The following is a 19,527-nucleotide window of genomic DNA, read 5'->3' as shown; positions in this document are numbered from 1 at the left end:
AATATAGTTATAGTGGGTTAGTTGTTTCAAAATAAGTAGGGTGTAACATTGTGTACATGATTGTAAAAAAATAACTTACGGCATTGTATTGAGTTTCATATATGTATCTAGTGGAAGTTCGACATGTTTATTATTTTCATTTGTTCCTGAGAGCCGGCGTGCAGTTCTCATCCAGCTTCCTCTTTGTCTTCTAAAGCCTTTGTCGTTTTTTACTAATTGAAGATGCCTTTTAACAATATCATGCCATTTCCATTTTACTGTTGCCGGTGAGTCACTCGCTGCATCTTCCTTACAAATCTGTAAACCATCACTAAACCTTCTCATATTTTGTAAATACATTTCATTCGATTTAGGGGGGAGGCTTCTCCTCCTTTCTTCGGGAACAATTCCCGAATCATGAGAGTTCTGTTCAGCTATCCATTTTGATATAAAATCATTTTTATCACAGACTTGTGTAATCACTGGCTCTTCTTTGGGTGGTGGTGGTATCCAATCCAAGCTCACCCACTGACTAGATTTTGGTTTCGACTTAAAAATTACGTCTATCTCATCATCACAGTCCGACGAGCCAATCGAACAAACAGATGTTTTTTTCCTGCGAAAACGCGACCGAACAATCGGCTTACAAGTAGATAACGATTCAGGATTTGTACTGAAATCTGTAATGTCCTCCCGTCTCACATCCTGTAAACTCTTAATAGTCTCTATGTTAGCATAAGAGTTTTCGGAGCAAGAGGAGTCTACACTAAATCTACTTCTTTGCATTGGTTTAGATTTAACAATAGGATTTTCGCTATTATTTTCATTTCCCCCGCAACCAATTTCCCGTTCATAGGTTAAGGACAATCTCCTTTCATTTGATTTTTCATTTTCCATTTCTATTATTTTAGCCATACTAGGAAAACTATTATCTTTAGCACTTTCTACTATTCTATTAAATTTATGCGTACATTCTTTATCAAAATCTTCGTAACTATTTGTATGCGTAGATACAGAATTGTCTTCATTAAATTCTATAATTCTAGTAATTTTTTGTGGCACTTCAATTTCTTCATCATGATTTAATGGCGAAGATAATTTATCATTTTCAAATTCAATTATTCTAGTTATTCTTTGTAATGGTTCTTTTTCTATTTTATTCATTAAATCAGCATTAAAATCATCTAATTCAATTATCCTTGTTATTCTTTGGGGATACATATCTTTTTCGAGTTTTTCTTCACTTTTTTTACTAATACAAAACTGTGTATCAGTTTCCGAATACCTTGTAGTAGAACAACTAGAGTTTTCAAAGATTAGCTTTTCTTCTAATGAATTATGTCGACTTTTTGCTTTTTGTAGTGCACTCTCGGAGAGGAAAACACATGGAACTTCCACTTGCATTGACATCTTGCGACGTCTAGTTGTGTTTTCCTTTTCTTTATTAATGTCATTATCGTAGTTCTCGGGCACAGCTGTAGGCGGTAAAATGATTTGAGTACCGGCCACCATGCGTAAAAAGTCTGTTACAGCGGCTATATGGGCTCCAGTGACAGCACCTTGCAACTTAACACCGGAAACTTGGTGAGGCACAAGTTGGTTATCGCGCATACACCATACAACGGGCAGAGCCCCTTCCGACACCATCGTCGTGTTATAAAGTTTATATAATAAAAACACTCGACCAACTACTTCAAAAGTTACTTTTTAAATATCACAAATTAAAATAATAAATAATTAAATCACTGACGTTTTTCTGGGCTGCAGCCTCTTATGAAACAAACAAAATTCAAATATTCAAACACATAATTGTGACGTATATGGGGCGACATAGCGCGAGCGCGGCGCAAGTGCAAGCGATGCGTTGCGCTGTAGTCGTGCGCGTCCGGGCGCGGCGGAGGTCGCGAGAGATAAGGCGGTGAGAGTCGCATGCGCAGCACCGCCGCCCGCACCCGCGCCCGCCCCGCCACCGCATAAGCCATCTTTGACGATCATACATCAATTTTTATCCAATGCACTTCTTCAACCAATTATATAACGGTATAGATTGACCTATTAAATCCAAATTTTGATATTCTTTACAAATCATATACACATTTTTGTAACAGCAATTTTTGTTTAAAGGTTATATTACTACTAAAGTGTAACATATAAAAACCGATAAATAAAATCAGATCAAAGTGTTACGTTTTCGACAAATTTCATTATTTGCATTACATATGCAAGTACATCAATTCAAGATTCGCATTACTGACGCAACGAATGGATGGCTGGAAATTAGTAAACCGTTCGGCTACCGCGGACATCGTTTATTGTAACCGAACGATTAACAGCTATTTACATTCATCGTCAGACGTCGCTCATTACAATTTATAGCTTGTAATCTATGAAATATTCCAAAAATACATTAAACCGTTTGTTAATTAAAAGATGAGCTATTTATTAGACGGTGAGTCGTAACTTTTCCACCTCATGTACAGACATCCCGTCAGGTACAGTTATACGGCATTGTGTTGGCCCCTTTGCGTTGCGTTCATGGGCACCGTCATGCGAGCGAATTTCTTATCTCCGACCATCATTTCAACTGACGATGATGCTGGAAGACGGCAAAAATTTGCTACTGAATGTAGAAATTCATTTGATGTTATAATTTAAAATGATTTCATTTTAGACATACGGGTAACTTCCACATTGCACATTGAAATATATGTAGCGACTGAACATTTGTTTCTATTTATTGGTAAAAATAATTGGATACTATGTACAAGCCAAGTGCAATTACACGCGCAAATGCCAATCAACAGTTAGGATTGGCGCCGGCGCAGCTTGTGATGCGTGGCCCGTATGTGGGACGGACAAATCAGGTATTAATTATCCATACAGCGCCTAATCAACCTTTGTATGGGTCAAAATCGAGGAATGACATCTTGATAGATAGTTTAGCACCTTCAATTACATTTATGCTTAAGTACAAAATGGAACCAGTCGGAAATAATTCATGTTATGTAATTAAATTGAAATGTATAAATATAAAGTTTGTTTGATGAGTTAATGATAGTCGTTTTTTTATATCTAAATGAAAAAATATATATAACTAAATTGACGCACATCTTAACAACCTTCAACAGTTAACTTTAAATGTATGATTCAAAAAATTCCAACGATATATTTATATTGCAGCAAGAGTCGAATTCGTATCCGTTTAGAATTTTGGCGGTCAATGAATTTATTAAATAGATAAGACATCTTAGTTTCTTTTGATACTACGATTAATCAAATAATAATCCAATTTGTGTTTTAGAGAAAGTCCTGGCCACTAGTCACGCTTTTATTTTAAAAAAAAAATAGCTAATTTTCGCCAAGTTAAGAGCAGTTATAATTATCTCGGAGCAAGAAAATGGTCTAGTATCGTTTTATGTTAGATGGTAGTCTTTTAATAATTTAGATAATACATTTTCTATCTTATTCTTGGCGTAGATACATCATGTAATATCATAAGTGGTAATAACGACGTCATTAAGACGACCTCAGATAACGTGATCGCGGTTTCGACGAAACACTTTCTGTTTAGCAGAATTCTGGTAAGACCCAGCAGCAGGAAAAAAAACATCTTAGATACGCTAATTTTCAATAACATTTTATTTAATACCTTTTATAAAATATTTTAAATTAAGTATTATGAGTTTTAAGCTGTAAAAAATTAGGAGTTTATTAATTCGGTTGGGTTACCTCAGAATTCTCGGCATTTATAAGCCAATATTGAATTTTTTTTGGGTCTCGAAAGCTTTCCTATTTGAAATTTTGTTATTATTTTTACTGCACGATGAGAATAAATGTTGATATATTCAATAATTTAAAGAATTCATTGATCGATCATTAATTTGCAATTAATATCTAATTATTTGATAGCCATTCCATTCCCCTAACTAATAGTCATAATCATAGAATTAACTGATACTCTTGAAAATACATTATAAAACATTTTTTCCACATTGCATATTACCTACAGTAATGATTTTTTTTATATTTGCTGTCTATATTTGCTTAGAAAAGTATTCATCCGAAATAAGGAAATTTGTAGACTTTATCTGTATTCCAACTTTTTTTTTTATATATACAATCAGTCAATTATACTAGAAGGGTGCTTGAAATTTAAAATTTATCATATTTATCTTTGAAACCTGAATACCAAAAGACTTTGTAGGTCATTTCGATTAAACTTCACACTCTGTGACAGCTTGACAGAGATACATCGAAAGCAATTATAATGATCTTTATCGAAATACGAATAACTCTTTTATTATGCGTACTACTGATATTTTTATGCGATCACGCTAAACACGCACATTGAATGGCTTTAAAATATAGTTTTAAATTGTATGTATTGATTTTTTCCTAATTTATTTTAAGGTTTTTAGGGACGCATATGAACCTAGCTAGCTAGCCTAGCTATATGATGGAAACTGCAACGCCGTAATAACCGTAAAAAAATAAGGAATACGCAGTCTAAACGTTTTCTATCACGGTTTCAAAGATGTTATATTCGTTGCATCTGTAAATAATACACTTTTTCGAACACCTTTTAAAAAGAACACTGCGGAGGGAGCCATACTCAGACCACCGCCAAGCCCAAACATCTATTAACAGATAAAATTGACTTAAATTTAGTTGTATTTCCATACAATGTTTAATGTATGTAAGGCGAGGTAAAACAAGAACTTTATATAATTCTATATGGTCAAGTGGTTAGAACAAGTGTATCTTAACCTACGATTGCGTTTTCAAACACAGGTAAGCAGCACTGAATTTCCATGTGCTTAATTTTTGATTATATATATCTCGTGCATCATATTTAATATCAATGATATTATGCCATGGATCAACCCGCAATGCAGTGCCGTAGTGGAATTAGCTCTAAGCTTTCTTATGTAAGGGAGAGGAGGCCTTAGCCCATCATGGGACAATTACAGGCGAGTACTTTTTTAACAACAACCCATATTTATAGTTAGAAATGGCGATGTCACCTACCAGATCTGATCTGGAAGGGTAATCTTTTCTGATTGACTAACAATTTCACTCGTTTTATTCATAACTTCAAATCTAAGCTCATTTAAACCGAAACCTCATTTACGTCAAACAAAATGACGAAGGTGTATTCCTTCAATTTTTTGTGCCTGTTAATTTTTAAAATGCAATGATCATAATAAGGAAAACTTAAGATTAAAATGTAAACAGAGTAACAAAATACGTGAGATTCTTTAAAATATTTTATACTAAAGACCCGCCCCTGCCTCGCAAAGGGTCAAGGACAATATAATATGATATAAATATAAGCAGGACTTAACACCCTTTCGCACTTAGGAATAATATGGCTTTCTACCAGTTTTTTTTTTTTAATTTCATTAGTTCTCGAGATTACCCCCTACATATAAACAAACAAATTTTCCTCTTTATTATATCACTAAAGAAGTATAAACTACAGAATATAATTTGTATGATGTACAACTGTTTTGTATCGTGAAATCTTTAGGACACGAACTCATTAGTGGAGAACGATTATTAGTGCTAATGAATGTTAAATTAGTTCTTAATAATTTGATAAATGCATGAGTTTTGATGGATGTGTGTTTGTTACTCAATCATGTTAGAACTACTGAATTTAGCACGGAAATAGGTTTTAGTCTGGAATTACTGGATAGATTACTTTTAATCCCTAAAGAATGTCAGCCAAAGCCGCGGCTTAAATAGTATAGCATAAACAATTTCCAGCGGGAATTACTCGTTGTTGACAAGAAATGGTAGTGGTAACGATGCTTTGAGTGGCTGTCAGTGCATATTCATGACGTTTAGTACTAGCACAGTAATTTCGTGGAAGCCGTGGCCGCGGCGACATTGGCGCCAGGAGGCGGCGCCTAAGCGAGTCATACGCGACATTCGCTTTTTTACCAACATACATTAACATGGCACTTTCAATTAATACTGCTCGGTTCGACCGAACCTTCTTGTTATTACTACCGAGTGTTTAATTACAACTTTTAAATTTGATTTATTTCGTAAAGCAAACATTAAAAAACACTCGTCGAATTTTCGCTTAGGATCATTATTTGGTACAATAATTAGTAATCAGTGAAAATAATATAATTATATTTGACACGTATTTAACGAATAACTGTCGCAGATTACGTAATTTGAATCTTGTCTAACTACATTATAAACAGATGATCGGTGACGCTGATGTTCATTCATAATATTCAAAACCAATGAAGTGCAAATTGATTCGAGTGGTAGAGTTCCGTTATCCGTACAACGATTATTTTATATATAAAAAAAACAGTTACGCAATGTCTTACATAGTTACATATCTCTCAGCAGGTTTTGCTGTTTCTGTGAGTTCGATATTGTTTTAGACATAAAAATACTTAAATTTTTTTAAATAACATGAGAATAAAAAAGTAATTTAAAATATTTCAGTAACTTGAACGAATATTCCATTTTATAAATGCTGGTTTTTGTACGTACGCCGGTTTTTTGAATATGGGATGGAATATGTATACAGTTCAACAAGCCTTAAATAAAAATTTAAATATGAACACTATTAATCAATTTAACAAATTACAAACCGCTGTCAAGAGAGTCTAGATATTTTTATTAACTTAGACATATAAAAATATTTTTTTTGTGATATATTTTTGTAAGTGGTCATTAGTTATACCGTAAACGGTTCTTTACATTCGTTGGTTTGTAATCCACTCGAACAAATGTTTAAATGTAGAATATGTAAAATTTACATAAAAAATTATATCCTTAAAAATTTTTGGTTAATCTCTAGATATACCTAACAATATTTTTTTGAATTATCTATTATTTGCTCAAACAGTATTTTTTTCTAGTAATCAATACCTATTCTAGCTGGTCGTTATGGGTACCATCCACTTAGCGATATTTCGCACAAAGTATCAAACGCAAGCGAGCGAGTCAGTTTAATAACAGGCCCTAAGGATATAAAATCATAAATCTTATGTTTGGTAGCGCATCGACTATGGAGTGGTTTATACTTCTTGCAATGTCAGGCCAGTGCCAGTGTCTATGGCTAAAGGTGACCACTTACTACCAGGTAGATTATGAGAACGTCGCAAGGCTAACGAGGATTTCTTAAAAAAATGTTTTTTTTTAATTGTTTTTTTTTTTTTTGATTATTATAGAGGATTTCTTAAAAATTTCGTTAATTTTTAGAGCATTCAGACCATTTTTTGTAAAATTAAATAATATGTTTTATTATGGCTTGTTAACTTATTCTTCTTCGTAAAATTTTATTTGAAAAACTTTTTTTTTCATACTCTTAGTTGCATAAAAAACTAAGACCGTCATACAAAAAAAATATATATGTAACGTCATTAAGAACTACAAGAACTATGCTTTCTCACTTGTGACATAATCACGTTTTATTACGCTTAACAAAAATACTTAGTCCTATCCACGCACATCAGTGACCTGGGAAGGTTCTGTATAATTCCCGCATACACTGAATCAGGCAAATAAAATTTGATTAGTCTTCTTATCAAGAAAATCCTAGTGGAAATCCGGAATCTGAAAGTGGATGCTGGTCCTGAACCCTTTCGCGTCATGACGTCACATCGCATTATGAGAGTGAGGGAATAGTGTTTGTGTACATTTCTCCCCGTCTTATTGTAATATGTCCGGCGCAGATGGCTAGTGTCCTTTGCGAATGAATGTATGCCGTGTCAGAAATCGTTCAGGTGATATCCTCTGGGTAGTCGTAGTTTAAACTACGATCAATATCAACTACGTGGCGTTTACATTAAATAAATGACACATTTATAATTTAGTATTTATACTATTGTAATATTTTAGTTACTGAAAAATTAATGGACTTCACGTTCTTTCACTCGAAGCGCGTATAGAGTGGCGTCTACATTATTCATTGTAAATGTAGCACCGATGCGGGCACAACTGAATACGAGGAAATGACTAATGTAAACAAATACCTACTCGTCTATCAAGTCCATTCAAGACACAGTTCTTACGTTTCCGCTTTGATACTAATCGAAAAGTATTCACATTTCGAACCTTTTGGAGCTAAAAAGCACCAACATTGAATTCAGTTGCATCTTCTTACGAGACACGACTTCAAAACATATTTATGAGAAATATTCGCCAGTGTAATTAAGAGAAAATACACTTGAATGTATTTGATTGAAATGATTGGAAATTGAAAGGAAGTCCTCCTTTAAATGTCCAAAAAACAAGTATTGAAATTAACATTGCAATATCTAAAGAAATTTCTAAATACACGATTTACATAAATTTGTAACGGGACCGGGTCTGTAAATCAAATACATTTATTTTGTCTGTATGCACGTATATACGAAATATATATATATGTATATATATATATATATATATATAGTATAGTATATACGAAAATCTACGAGAAACACAACAAGATAATAGAAACACAACATAGATATTAATTAATCCTGAATTATAAATGTTCTTTGTGGATAGAATTAAAACTGCTCCAAGAAGAGCAGTAACGAACTGCGACACGAAAAGCTGCGAATCTTCTATACTTATAAACAGGTTAATTACGGTATCTTAAATATTTTCTAATTGTTTTTTAGTTATCCTGGTAATCCTCAATAATTGCGAGAATGGCTTAAATTCTGGACCAACAAGCATGATTTTAGCTGAAGATCATACTTGCATTTATTGAAATAGTGCACAGATGAGAGTTGAGAAATTACATTCTCCAACTGACATTCATGCGTACTAAGTCGCACTGCAGTGCGTATGTAATAAAATATTAATGATGATAAACAATTTTCTCATGTATCTACTTATAGAGGAAAATAGACTTGCGTCTAGATTGTACAGAACTTATAGTTTACAGATAATTCAGCTTACTAATTTAGTTACTGATTTCCTTGAAGCAAAGGTAGTTACTTTTACCTTATAAGTTACGAAGATATTGTATGCAATGCAAGAAACAGGTACACTAGTATGTTGCATTTTTTGTGCACACATATAGCACAGTACCTTTTCAATTATATGAGATTTTAATTTCCTTTTAATGACAAATATCACCATAAGTATTTATTTGATGAGCATTTATTTCAAATAACTTTGAAGATGGAGACAGAAAACATGTTAATATACCATAAAAAAATCGTATGTTCCAGTTATGGATGATTATCCATAACTGGAACATACGATTTTTTTTTATAAATATTTAATTTAATTAAAAATGCTGAATATTTAAAAATATTAGTTTTTTGTTGCGTCCATCTAAGTTTTTGAGAGAAATCTCGATAACAAAAACCGAAGTAATTATTATTGGCTGTTGGGGGATTCCAATTAAAAGGCGAATTGGAAATTATTAGCAACGTAATGTGCAGTTTAATTTGCCTGTCGTAACGTTCGCGAAGTACGTCAATCTGGAGATTACGGTTTAAGAGCGTTCTAGACGCGCACGTAGAAAGTTGCGGCGCGACTGAACGGCGCCTACGTATGTCCTGCGCACCGCATTCTCTCGTCCGAGCTTTAAAACACGACTAAAAAGCACAAAATGTCTCCGCTAAACTAAACAAAGTATATCTTGAAGCTAGAGCCTTTAGACGATAGAGAAAATAGACAATTATTGAACACATCCAAGGCTATCTGTTCTAAGAATAAAACGCTAATGAATAGTTTGTTGCTCCCAAACGCTGGTGCTTCATAAAATGGGCTATAGAATGGGGAATGCGCTTAGTCTATTTGTGTTTTTTATCGGTAGGGTTGAGTTCTTAAGCGTTGTACATGTAACATTTTATTGGTACTTACGTTTATAGTTTTATTTAGATGTAGAATAGTTTTAGTGCAAAATAAAGAAATTAGAGTTAGTTTTTCTAAAAATTCAATAATTTTACTTTAGATATAAAGTAAACTTGGTAATTTTAAAATAATTAATTGTAAGAAAGAGTCATTGTTAAAAGATATGATATTGCATTGTTTGAGAAACTTAAGTTTCTCACAGTTTTTAAGTAGTTACGATTAGCTATCAATCAAAAATTGTTTTTGCAATAAAGTCGCGGATCCGATATTTAGCTGTACTTAATTAATTTATAATAGAATTAGGATTTATTTATTATAAATTCAAAATATTAAGATAGTAGTCAGTGTAATTTAATTTAACGTTTGCTTAGCTCGTATCTATTCATGCTAAGGGGTCGACTTATAAATTTCATTAATTACATAGAATGTGGAACAATGTTTTACATATCAGATGATCCTGCGATTGCGGTTTTTATTTATATACATATAAGGCTAATTATCGCCATTTTGATTCACACTGTATAACTAAACATAGTATCAGATAATTACCCAGCTTCATCTGTTGCAGAATACTAAAAGCCGAACGCTTGCAAAGGATAATGTAATAAACGGGGCGAAAACAATACGTTTAAAAAAGATTTCATGAAAGAGAAGCCTTAACCTACATTTCAAAATGATTACAAAGGAATGTCACGAAGTAGCAAAACATTGTTTGGTTAATGGTGTATAAACAATCGCTAACCGCGGAGCAGCGCGGGTCGATGAACGACCTAGCTCGCGCAAGGCGTTTCCTCCGCGATGTAGAAACAGACTCAGACGTGCGCGATTAGAACTGAACTCGCACTTTATATACGACAAATACGCAACAAACAAATAATTATAAAAACAATCATGCAAACAACTTCGTTCGTGTAAGAAACAAATGCTAGCATGTTTTATTCAAAACTCACCTACCTAAAGTTTAATTAAACATTCAAAGTTTTCGGTAAGTTTATCCTTTACGTTATTAATTTCCTTTTTACCATTCAAGGCTTTTATTTAGTTCTAAATTGTTTCTTTATAATTTAAAAAAAAATAATGTAAAACAGTAAAAGAAGGCGCGTCCAATTTAATGTGTAAACGTTTTCATGTAATACTTTCGTGCTTATTTAACAATACAGTATTACGTAAAAAAAATTTAAACATTTAAATTTCGACTCGAATAGCATATTAATGCTTCGTATAAAGTTGGTGTCTAAAAACTCCTAACATTCACGTATTATATATATATAAATTTAAATTAATATTCTAGACAAAATCAGGTTGAATCGTTAATTAATTTGAATTGAAATAATATTTTTATAATCATAAATTCTAAACGGAAATTATTATTCATTTATTATCCTTTTCACTGATCTATAAAATTTCATGCGACAACCCTGTCAAAACAAGTTATAATAACCATTTTATCTAGATGAAACGTACTTCACTTTTTTAAATAAAACGAGCTCAATATGTTTTGAGATCGTCTCGTAATTTATTGATAATAAAATGAATTTAACGCCCCGTACGAGATAATATTGGCTGTTAAGATTTTAAGAGATATAAAATAAAATTACGTTTGTATACATCATATTTTAATCTAACATAAACTCAACTCGTTTTAGAAAATATTTTATATGACATATCTTAGGTATTAAATACAAGAGTTTATTTGACCTTTATTAAATAATTATTCGAATTAATTTACCTAAATTTAAAATATAACGGTTTTATTTTTGAATTGCTTAGTGAATTGTATCAAATTCATTAATTTGTTCAGGGTGTCCAAAGTCTGTAAAATGGAAGGGCGCTAAAGAAAACTATTTTATTATTCATATATCAATTGATTTGATTATTATCGTATGAAAATGTCATACCCTTTTTAAATCTTTGTAGCCAATCAAAGGTCGTTAGGGAGATAATTCTGCACTGAAGAATAGAAGGACAAGTGGTTGAACCCTTAAAAATAATCAGTAATATACTCTTGCAAACCGACGCGTTTTCTTATGAAAGTAATACCTTTGATTTTCCTAATGTCTTTCTTTGAGAACTTCGTTCAGTTTAATTGTAAAGCGTAGTACTCTGAAGTGACTGTGGTAACCCTTTCTTTATAATCAATCACCGTTTTTGTGCTATAGTCAAAAACAGAAGTCCATACAGACTTCTGTTTTTGACTCAGGCTCCAAGTGATAAAACCTCGATTAGTTTCCAACTTACAATTCACTACGAAAGTACATTGTTAAATTGATCTAAGACGCGTCAATTATCAAGCAGTCGGAATTCTCCTTATGTGATTGTGATATGGGAATAGTTTTCTAGCTTTTCTTTTGATTGACGATTCCTAAACGAATATCGTTAAAAACTTGGTATATACTCTTTTAATAGGTTCCTAATTATGCTGACACGAAGTAAGAATCCAGACCCTTTACCCACCATTATGCGATCTTTCAGACCGTCCTTGTATAATGTCATGTCAGAATCTCTGTGCTATATCAAACGAAACCTTCTTATAACTTAATCTATTCGTCGATTCAGGATTATAATCTCACATAACGGTACAAGTATAAAAAATGCAAACTTAAGCATTTAATACATAGTAATAAGTTAATTTAATACATAATATTTAGAGGAATATAATAGGTTTGACATATAAGACACGTCAACTTTTATCTGTACAAGGAATCGTTAATGTAAATACATTTTATACTTAAAATAAACAACGATCGCTTTAGAAAAGCCGGAAGTATCAATATCTAAGAAAAAATTAATTACGCGCGAATGTTTTGCGGTACACATACCAGTTTCGGCATTGCAAAACTCTCACTTATGAATGTCGCATTCACATCTCGTGTATGCGACGCTTCGTTACCGATAAAATTGGCATACAGCAAAAAATATTATTTTCACTGTTCGCTGAGGTTTCTAATCATATCTGGGTCAACGGAAATTTACAACGCGTACGATTCGCTGAAAGCCTTTTACATCATCTCGGTGATGGACAATCGCCGGTACCAGGATCTGATCAGTACGAGATACGTGATAATTGGCGGGACTTTTTTGCATTACATTATGCGGCTGCCAACAAAAATTGTTCGACTACGGATCACATACTAATTTGCAATGCGTCATATATTTGAAATTGTAATTAGGATTAGCTACGTCAATAAAATGACACATAAGACGACAGCGAAAATGTACGGAATGACAGCCGCATTGGAGATCGGAAGGTAGATTTATACAAGCAAAGCAAAAAAAAAAATGGGAATAAGTGAAAGTATTTATTAAATGTCATAGTGAAAATACTGCAGTTAAAAATTATCAATAACAAAATCGACGTGGGCGCTCACAGTGCAGTGATAATTGAAAGTGCCATCACTTGCAGGCACTTCAGCGATCCAGTAAGTCTGTACCAGATAAAATGTGTGTCAAGTTGTTTTCACGGTCTTGACGTTTGACTACACAAAATCGACCATGACATGGGTGCGTGCGGTTTGGCGTGTGGGTGGCTTTACATATCATCTATACCATTTCTCCGAATATTTGTACCTGGTATAATACCACGAAAAATAAATCTTTCTATTTCTTCTAAAATGATCGGATCCTGGTGTAAAATTATGTTTTACACAATCTACTAATTTACAGACACACGTTATAAAGTTTCAGTTATGTTATTATTACTGTCAAGGGAACTGACCTAATTTACAAAACTTTACAACGCGTCGAGCGTTGAATGCTGCCGGGAGTTAGCTACGGCACGCACGCGACATTACAAAGTCGTCAATACAAGGGAAATTGCTCTCCGGTCATTCTGTAAACAAGTCAACATGCTCGTTTCAGTTTCGTCACATCTGGACACTTTCTAAAGAAACTGCAACTAATAACTGTGGCAAGAAGCAGCCTGCCTTCCAGTTGAAACATGCGATAATAAGGTATAATTGCACACCACCTCTGTGACTATATTTAGAAGCAAACGCTCAGGATCCAGCCGCGTATGCGACTTGTTCAATTACGTAAAGCGGTTGAGCCCATTTCTAATCTAAAAATAATCGTAGGCTGTACAGACATCGGCGCCACTAGGATCGTACGTGAAAGTAAAGACAATTATATTAAATCTTACCAGTAATATAATTAAATAAAATTCCTTTCATGAATATGTAGGACTTTGTCGCGGGTAGCATACTAAAACACTAATTATATATTTTAATGAATTATAAAACCAAATATTTAATCTCGAATATAAAATTTTACATGTTTGGTTTGTCTTTAATTGCATGATTTGTAAGCTTTAAGTTGAATTTACACATCGTAAAGTTTTATCGAATATGCCAACATTTATACATTTGAAAACAGCAAAGGGCAAATAGGTATTATATAATACGTGTCAAGTATAAAAAATAATAATAATAATAATAAACAATGAAATGAGTTAATGTTTTTCTTTATACAATATAATATAAATAATGTACAGATTTTTAGTGACGCCTGTAGCCTGAACTAATGTTTTGTGCTCTATTGTTTCTTTTGTCACGTTTCATCTAGTTTACGATCACGTTTCCCCAATAACTCCAAGAAATGGATCGTATTTTATGTTATTGCCTCTTTGTTACTTAATCTTGCGAATGAGTAATGACATAATTATTCATACACATTTATTTGCACCTGTCGATTTTGTCACACAATTGACATCCATTGAATAATAAATTGACTATGATTTCAATCACAAAAAAAGAAAACGATCAAAAGAAATCGTCTATATTATTATTAAATAGTGATCATAAGTTACATTTTATAAATGTAGGCAATATTACAGATACTGATAACATAATTCTACTGCAAATACATCCGTGACGCGGACCGGGTAATACATCAGTGGCGCCAGCAGTGTTTAATCGTTCGTCTGCGCGTGTGATGCGAATTTTCCCCTGCACTTAGACCATTAGCGAAGGGAAGCTATCATTTGCGTGGCGACGGGGCGGATCTACGGGCCAACCGGATTATTACCTGTAAGGCTTCAAGCATTAATTGGGGTCTTAAGTGAATTAAATTCGATAACTATATATTTAACTGCTGAAACATACCTACCCGTTCCCCAGCATTTTATCAGCTTCATAACAAAAAAAATTGCTATAATTTTTGAGCGTACTTATTAATAAGAGATAGAAAAGATTCCACGCGATTGGATCATTTTATTACACTGTAATAACTTTTTACCTGTAAAAATGTTTATTTAGTGAAGTAATTCTATATATGCAGTTTGCCTAGTCGTGAATGTGAATAGGGGCAACGTTCGTACGCGATACATCGTCTGCAGTGACCTTAATTGCATGCGATCTCGGCCACTGCTCTCTCTTAAATCAAACTTGAGGGCCCTAGAACCCCACTTATCACTAGACGTGTAGATCATCCGCCCTAGCACGTGAACGCGTGGCTTATGCAACAAGCCAATGACCGCGTAGACTCGTCTGCGTTACATGTCCTCAGTTTTGATAGGATCAGAAAATCAACTTCACTTAATACTCCTAGAGATCGGACGTTTTGTGAAAGGCCCATTATATTATAAATTCATATTTATGACGATTATATAACTTTTCGAGATTAAAAAAACTTGATGTCAAATGCTTTACTAACGTAGACAGTAATACAAATGATGTAATTAACTAACTTGTTATTTATTTTGTTTAAGTTAAGTATGTAACTAAGTACCTGGCAGCTGAACTGGTATATTTTATACATTGTGTATGTTTTATTGCAAGAAAACATCTAAGTTCACTGTTATTTTCCTAATTAGTTTCAAACATGTAATGACTAAACAGATCGCGGCCGCAAAACCAAACAGATTAAAGATGAAAATTATTATTATTAAATGTTATTTAAACATACATGTAGTACAGGGGTGTTACAACGACAATTTATGTTAACTAAGTGCAGGTTTACAACGGATCGTTATGGACGGGACCGGGGCGGTGAACTCGTGCATCCTGTCTTCTCAGCCGGTGGCGAGCCATCTTTACTAGGAAATGTGGGTTTTAAGAAGCCGTTAGAGGCACACCCAACACATCACCTGTTGGGTCAATTGAACATCTCGGCTCATCCGTTTCGACGCTTTACAAATATAGGACAATTTCTTCAGAGAAAATCTTAACATTTATCTTTGAGTTTTTTTTTGTTTATATTCATTGCTTCTGCGAGTATGTCGATAAATTGAAAAATTAACATAACCTGTGGGTAATCATCTTTAATCGCGCCCGCATGCAATGCGTACAATATTTCAAGGACGTTTTTCTAGAAGCGATTAAAATTGTTCGAGTATTTTAAAAATGATATTTGTTTAAAATTTGAACCAGTGATGTTACCTACGTTTAGCAAGAAACTGTATTATGAGATAACTACTTTTTATGAAACGTTAAAGTGTTTCAATTAGCAATTTATGTAAAACAGCAATATGTAATAAGCTATAAGATATCCCAGTTTATTTTACAACATAATACAAGTTTTGCTACTTCGCAACAGTTCAGGTTAAAATTAGAATAGTATTTTTAGCCGTATCGACTTTTGCAAATCCTTTAATTTTCGAAATTAAAACGACTCGAATGTTCTGTGGAACTAATTAATAAATAGTTTTCGTGTAAGCCAATTTCAAACTGTATGAATTAGCGCTGTATTCGCAGTATATGTAAATTGTTTATTGCTAATGGTTGATCAGAATGCGCTGGTAAGTGTCGTATGTCGGTTGACGCGACCGTGCGATTCAGCGAACCGGCTGACTTCCTGTCAATCCAGGATTGCGCTTGCATGCCATGAATAAACACAATCCATGTATCGAGTTTATCTTGAATAGGTGAAGTTTTTTAATAAAAAAAAAAAACAGAAATGAATCATGTACACTGAACATCCGGCAAGTGAGACAAAAGAGAGACACAAAGAAAGTCTTAAGTGTATCAAGCCTTATTAGTATACAAATTATTGTATACATATAATTCGACCTGGTGCAATATGATAAACAGAAAATGCTCTTGATTATCGAATTACTATAAAACTATAATATAAATGCAACAATACAAATTTGACTATCAATTTTATCGCTACAAAAATCGCTATACTTAATATATTTTCTAAAATTTGATATTTTTAATGAAGAGTTAATGTTATCTTAAATTATTTTGACAATGGTCGTTGACGCGGAGTCACGTTAATATAATGGGAAAATGCAATAAACGAAAGCTCGTTTAAGAGGAGAACGATCTTATGTTTTCTAACGCTAAAGACCCATAAAATGTTTGTACTGTTGGTGGTTTTATTCAAGTCATCAAGCACACCGTTAAGTAAGCAGCAGGAATAGCTATTAGTTAAGTATCCAGGCGGCACGAACTCCACATACAAAGTATAGGAACTTCGCCATTTCATATTTGTCTTACAATTTGTTTGTTTGATCAGGAAGTGTTTCCTTGTAAGCGCGTCGGTTTTACCGAGACGGCACCTGGTATTAGTTTTCATAGTTTATACTTTTATGCGCTTGATTTTCCTTATGTTTCGTTCCCCATATTATGCATTAAGTTAAATGTTAGAAAGATTTCGAAGAGATCAAAAATATTCTAGATTTGATTAAGTATGAAATTTAATCATAAATTAATAGTAGTAAAGTAAGAGCGATTTTATTTAAATAAGAGATAAATAAGAGAACGAGATGATCAACAGTTTCCAATTTATTTGTCGAAATGAGTCGACCTTGTTTGCACAGCCACCGTGGAAGTGCGGAACATGGCGGTTTTAATTATTTGAAGGCAACTGCTTTGTCTCAACGTACATTTTAAAGCCTTGTAAACAAAAATTATTGTTTTCGAATGCACAACACAATGTAAAGAAATCACTAATAAGGTCGTTTTATATATTATTCCCTGTCTTAAGCGTAACGGTATACATTTACATACGACTATTGTTAGCAACACACGAATATAATGGAAATGGCCATAAGTTATTATTGTTTTATTTGATTTACTATTTATATATACTAATCATGTTTGAGGAGAATTTTACATGGAAAATTTTGTTACAATGCTTAAAGAAATGTACAATAGATTTCTTAGACAGCCTCAAGTTTATAATTAAATCAATAACACGCATAATACAGTCAAAATAACAATTGTCCATATATTTCAAAGTCAATAAATTCTTCTGGGGCGGACGGATGCCTTCCGTTTCTATAATAAAATTCGGCAATTATTTTTAACTTTACCGATTCATAAATTCAAATCATTTGTAAAAAAAAGCATATTACTCAAAACAGGACTATATAAAAAAGCAACACTTGAGTTTCTTGCCGGTTCTTCTCGGTAGAATCTACATTCCGAACAGGTGGTAGCTTCACTTAATTGAAAAATTACGATTTAAGTGCTTTTCAAAGCCTAATTGAATAGGTAAAGTATATTTTTTCATTTTGATTTTTATACATTTTAAGATTTTAGATAAAAATCTGTTTATGTATACTTTATTCATGTAGGCTCTTGCAAGAGCTTTTAAGTCATAATTTTATATGGATATATATAATGTTGTTGTAAATGTAACATTGTCGTAATACAAACTTTGTTAAAAACATCTCGAAGGGAGTCTCGAGCTCTTAGACTTTAAATAGCTGTAAGGGCTGTTGAATTAAAATATCTAAAATCTGTTAGCTGTATAACCTTCCAAATCCCATGTGTTGCTGTGGAGAAGAACAATGACTATTTCACTGGAGCTTTGAATATATAGTAATGCCTAAAATAATTATTTTATCAGTTACACTAAGAATTCTAATGTCCAACTAACTAAAATAGTTGTTGTTTTTCATTCGTTTGATATGAAATGGTTTCTACATATTCAAGTTTATGTATGTTTTTTTTTTAATTTAAGCCATAATATTGGGGACAAAGAACGAACCGTTACATGTTTATTCTGCTATACAAGTTACATAAAAATTCAAAACAAAATATTTGAACACAAGAGATGTGTATTAATATAATTAATGTACTTAAGATCATTTTCCCGCCGCTTCAACTGTTAAGGTTGTTTTACAGCACGCTCTCAAATTTCCATCTTGTATATTTCCATTCACGATAAAATGTACTCACTGCGAACATTAAGACTGAAGTGAATTTTATTTCAATGTATATCTTTTAAACTAATTGCAGGAGGTGCCAAATTATCTCACTTCGTAAAATTTATAGCTTTCTCTTTATTAACAGCTTTTGTAATGTTTAAAGAGAATCTTTGATGATGCGTCACCATATATTTTCATTGTCATTATTTAGTTTTAATGATACGCTTATTACGCATAAAAATTATATGGTTACAATGAAATGTATACTGTATTATTATCGGCGACAGCGGAAACTGCAAAGGACGTTTTTGTTCGCTCATACTTCTAAAATACATTACAAATCATAAAATCATCAGCTCTGAATCGTGTCTTCCTTAGTTCTTATAAAAACGACCAACGTCATTCGTGCACGGTGAACACGTAGCCATTCGTTCATAATTATTAGTATTAGTTATTAGAATGAATAAATATACAAAGATTTCAATAGAAAAAAATGAATGTTTTTTTTTTATAAAATTACTGTTTGAAGTTATATGATAATGGCGATTGATATATTCATGGAAAAATGCAATCAAATCACTTTGGGATTAATTATTTTTGATAAAATATTATTTTAGATGAAA

The 19,527-nt window shown here is 32.8% G+C and overlaps 1 protein-coding gene across 2 annotated transcripts in view; it reads right to left on the bottom strand.

Moving 5' to 3' along the window:
• LOC125070519 (tyrosine-protein kinase Src42A) overlaps positions 1 to 19,527 on the bottom strand; it is a 63,762-nt gene that overhangs the window by 37,680 nt on the left and 6,555 nt on the right. The window contains exon 1 of one of the 2 annotated variants that reach the window (XM_047680417.1): positions 80 to 1,882. The exons of the other annotated variant lie outside the window; for it this stretch is intronic. Coding sequence (XP_047536373.1) covers positions 80 to 1,626 — 1,547 coding nt within the window. The 5' untranslated portion in view covers positions 1,627 to 1,882. Of the gene's footprint in view, positions 1 to 79; positions 1,883 to 19,527 lie in introns of those variants that run through there. 2 annotated transcript variants of the gene reach the window in all.

Source organism: Vanessa atalanta, chromosome 17, assembly GCF_905147765.1.
Source record: "Vanessa atalanta chromosome 17, ilVanAtal1.2, whole genome shotgun sequence".
NCBI classification, from domain to species: Eukaryota; Metazoa; Arthropoda; class Insecta; order Lepidoptera; family Nymphalidae; genus Vanessa; species Vanessa atalanta.
The sequence above is the reverse complement of the archived record's forward strand: the minus strand, read 5'-3'. Positions and strand labels throughout refer to the sequence as shown.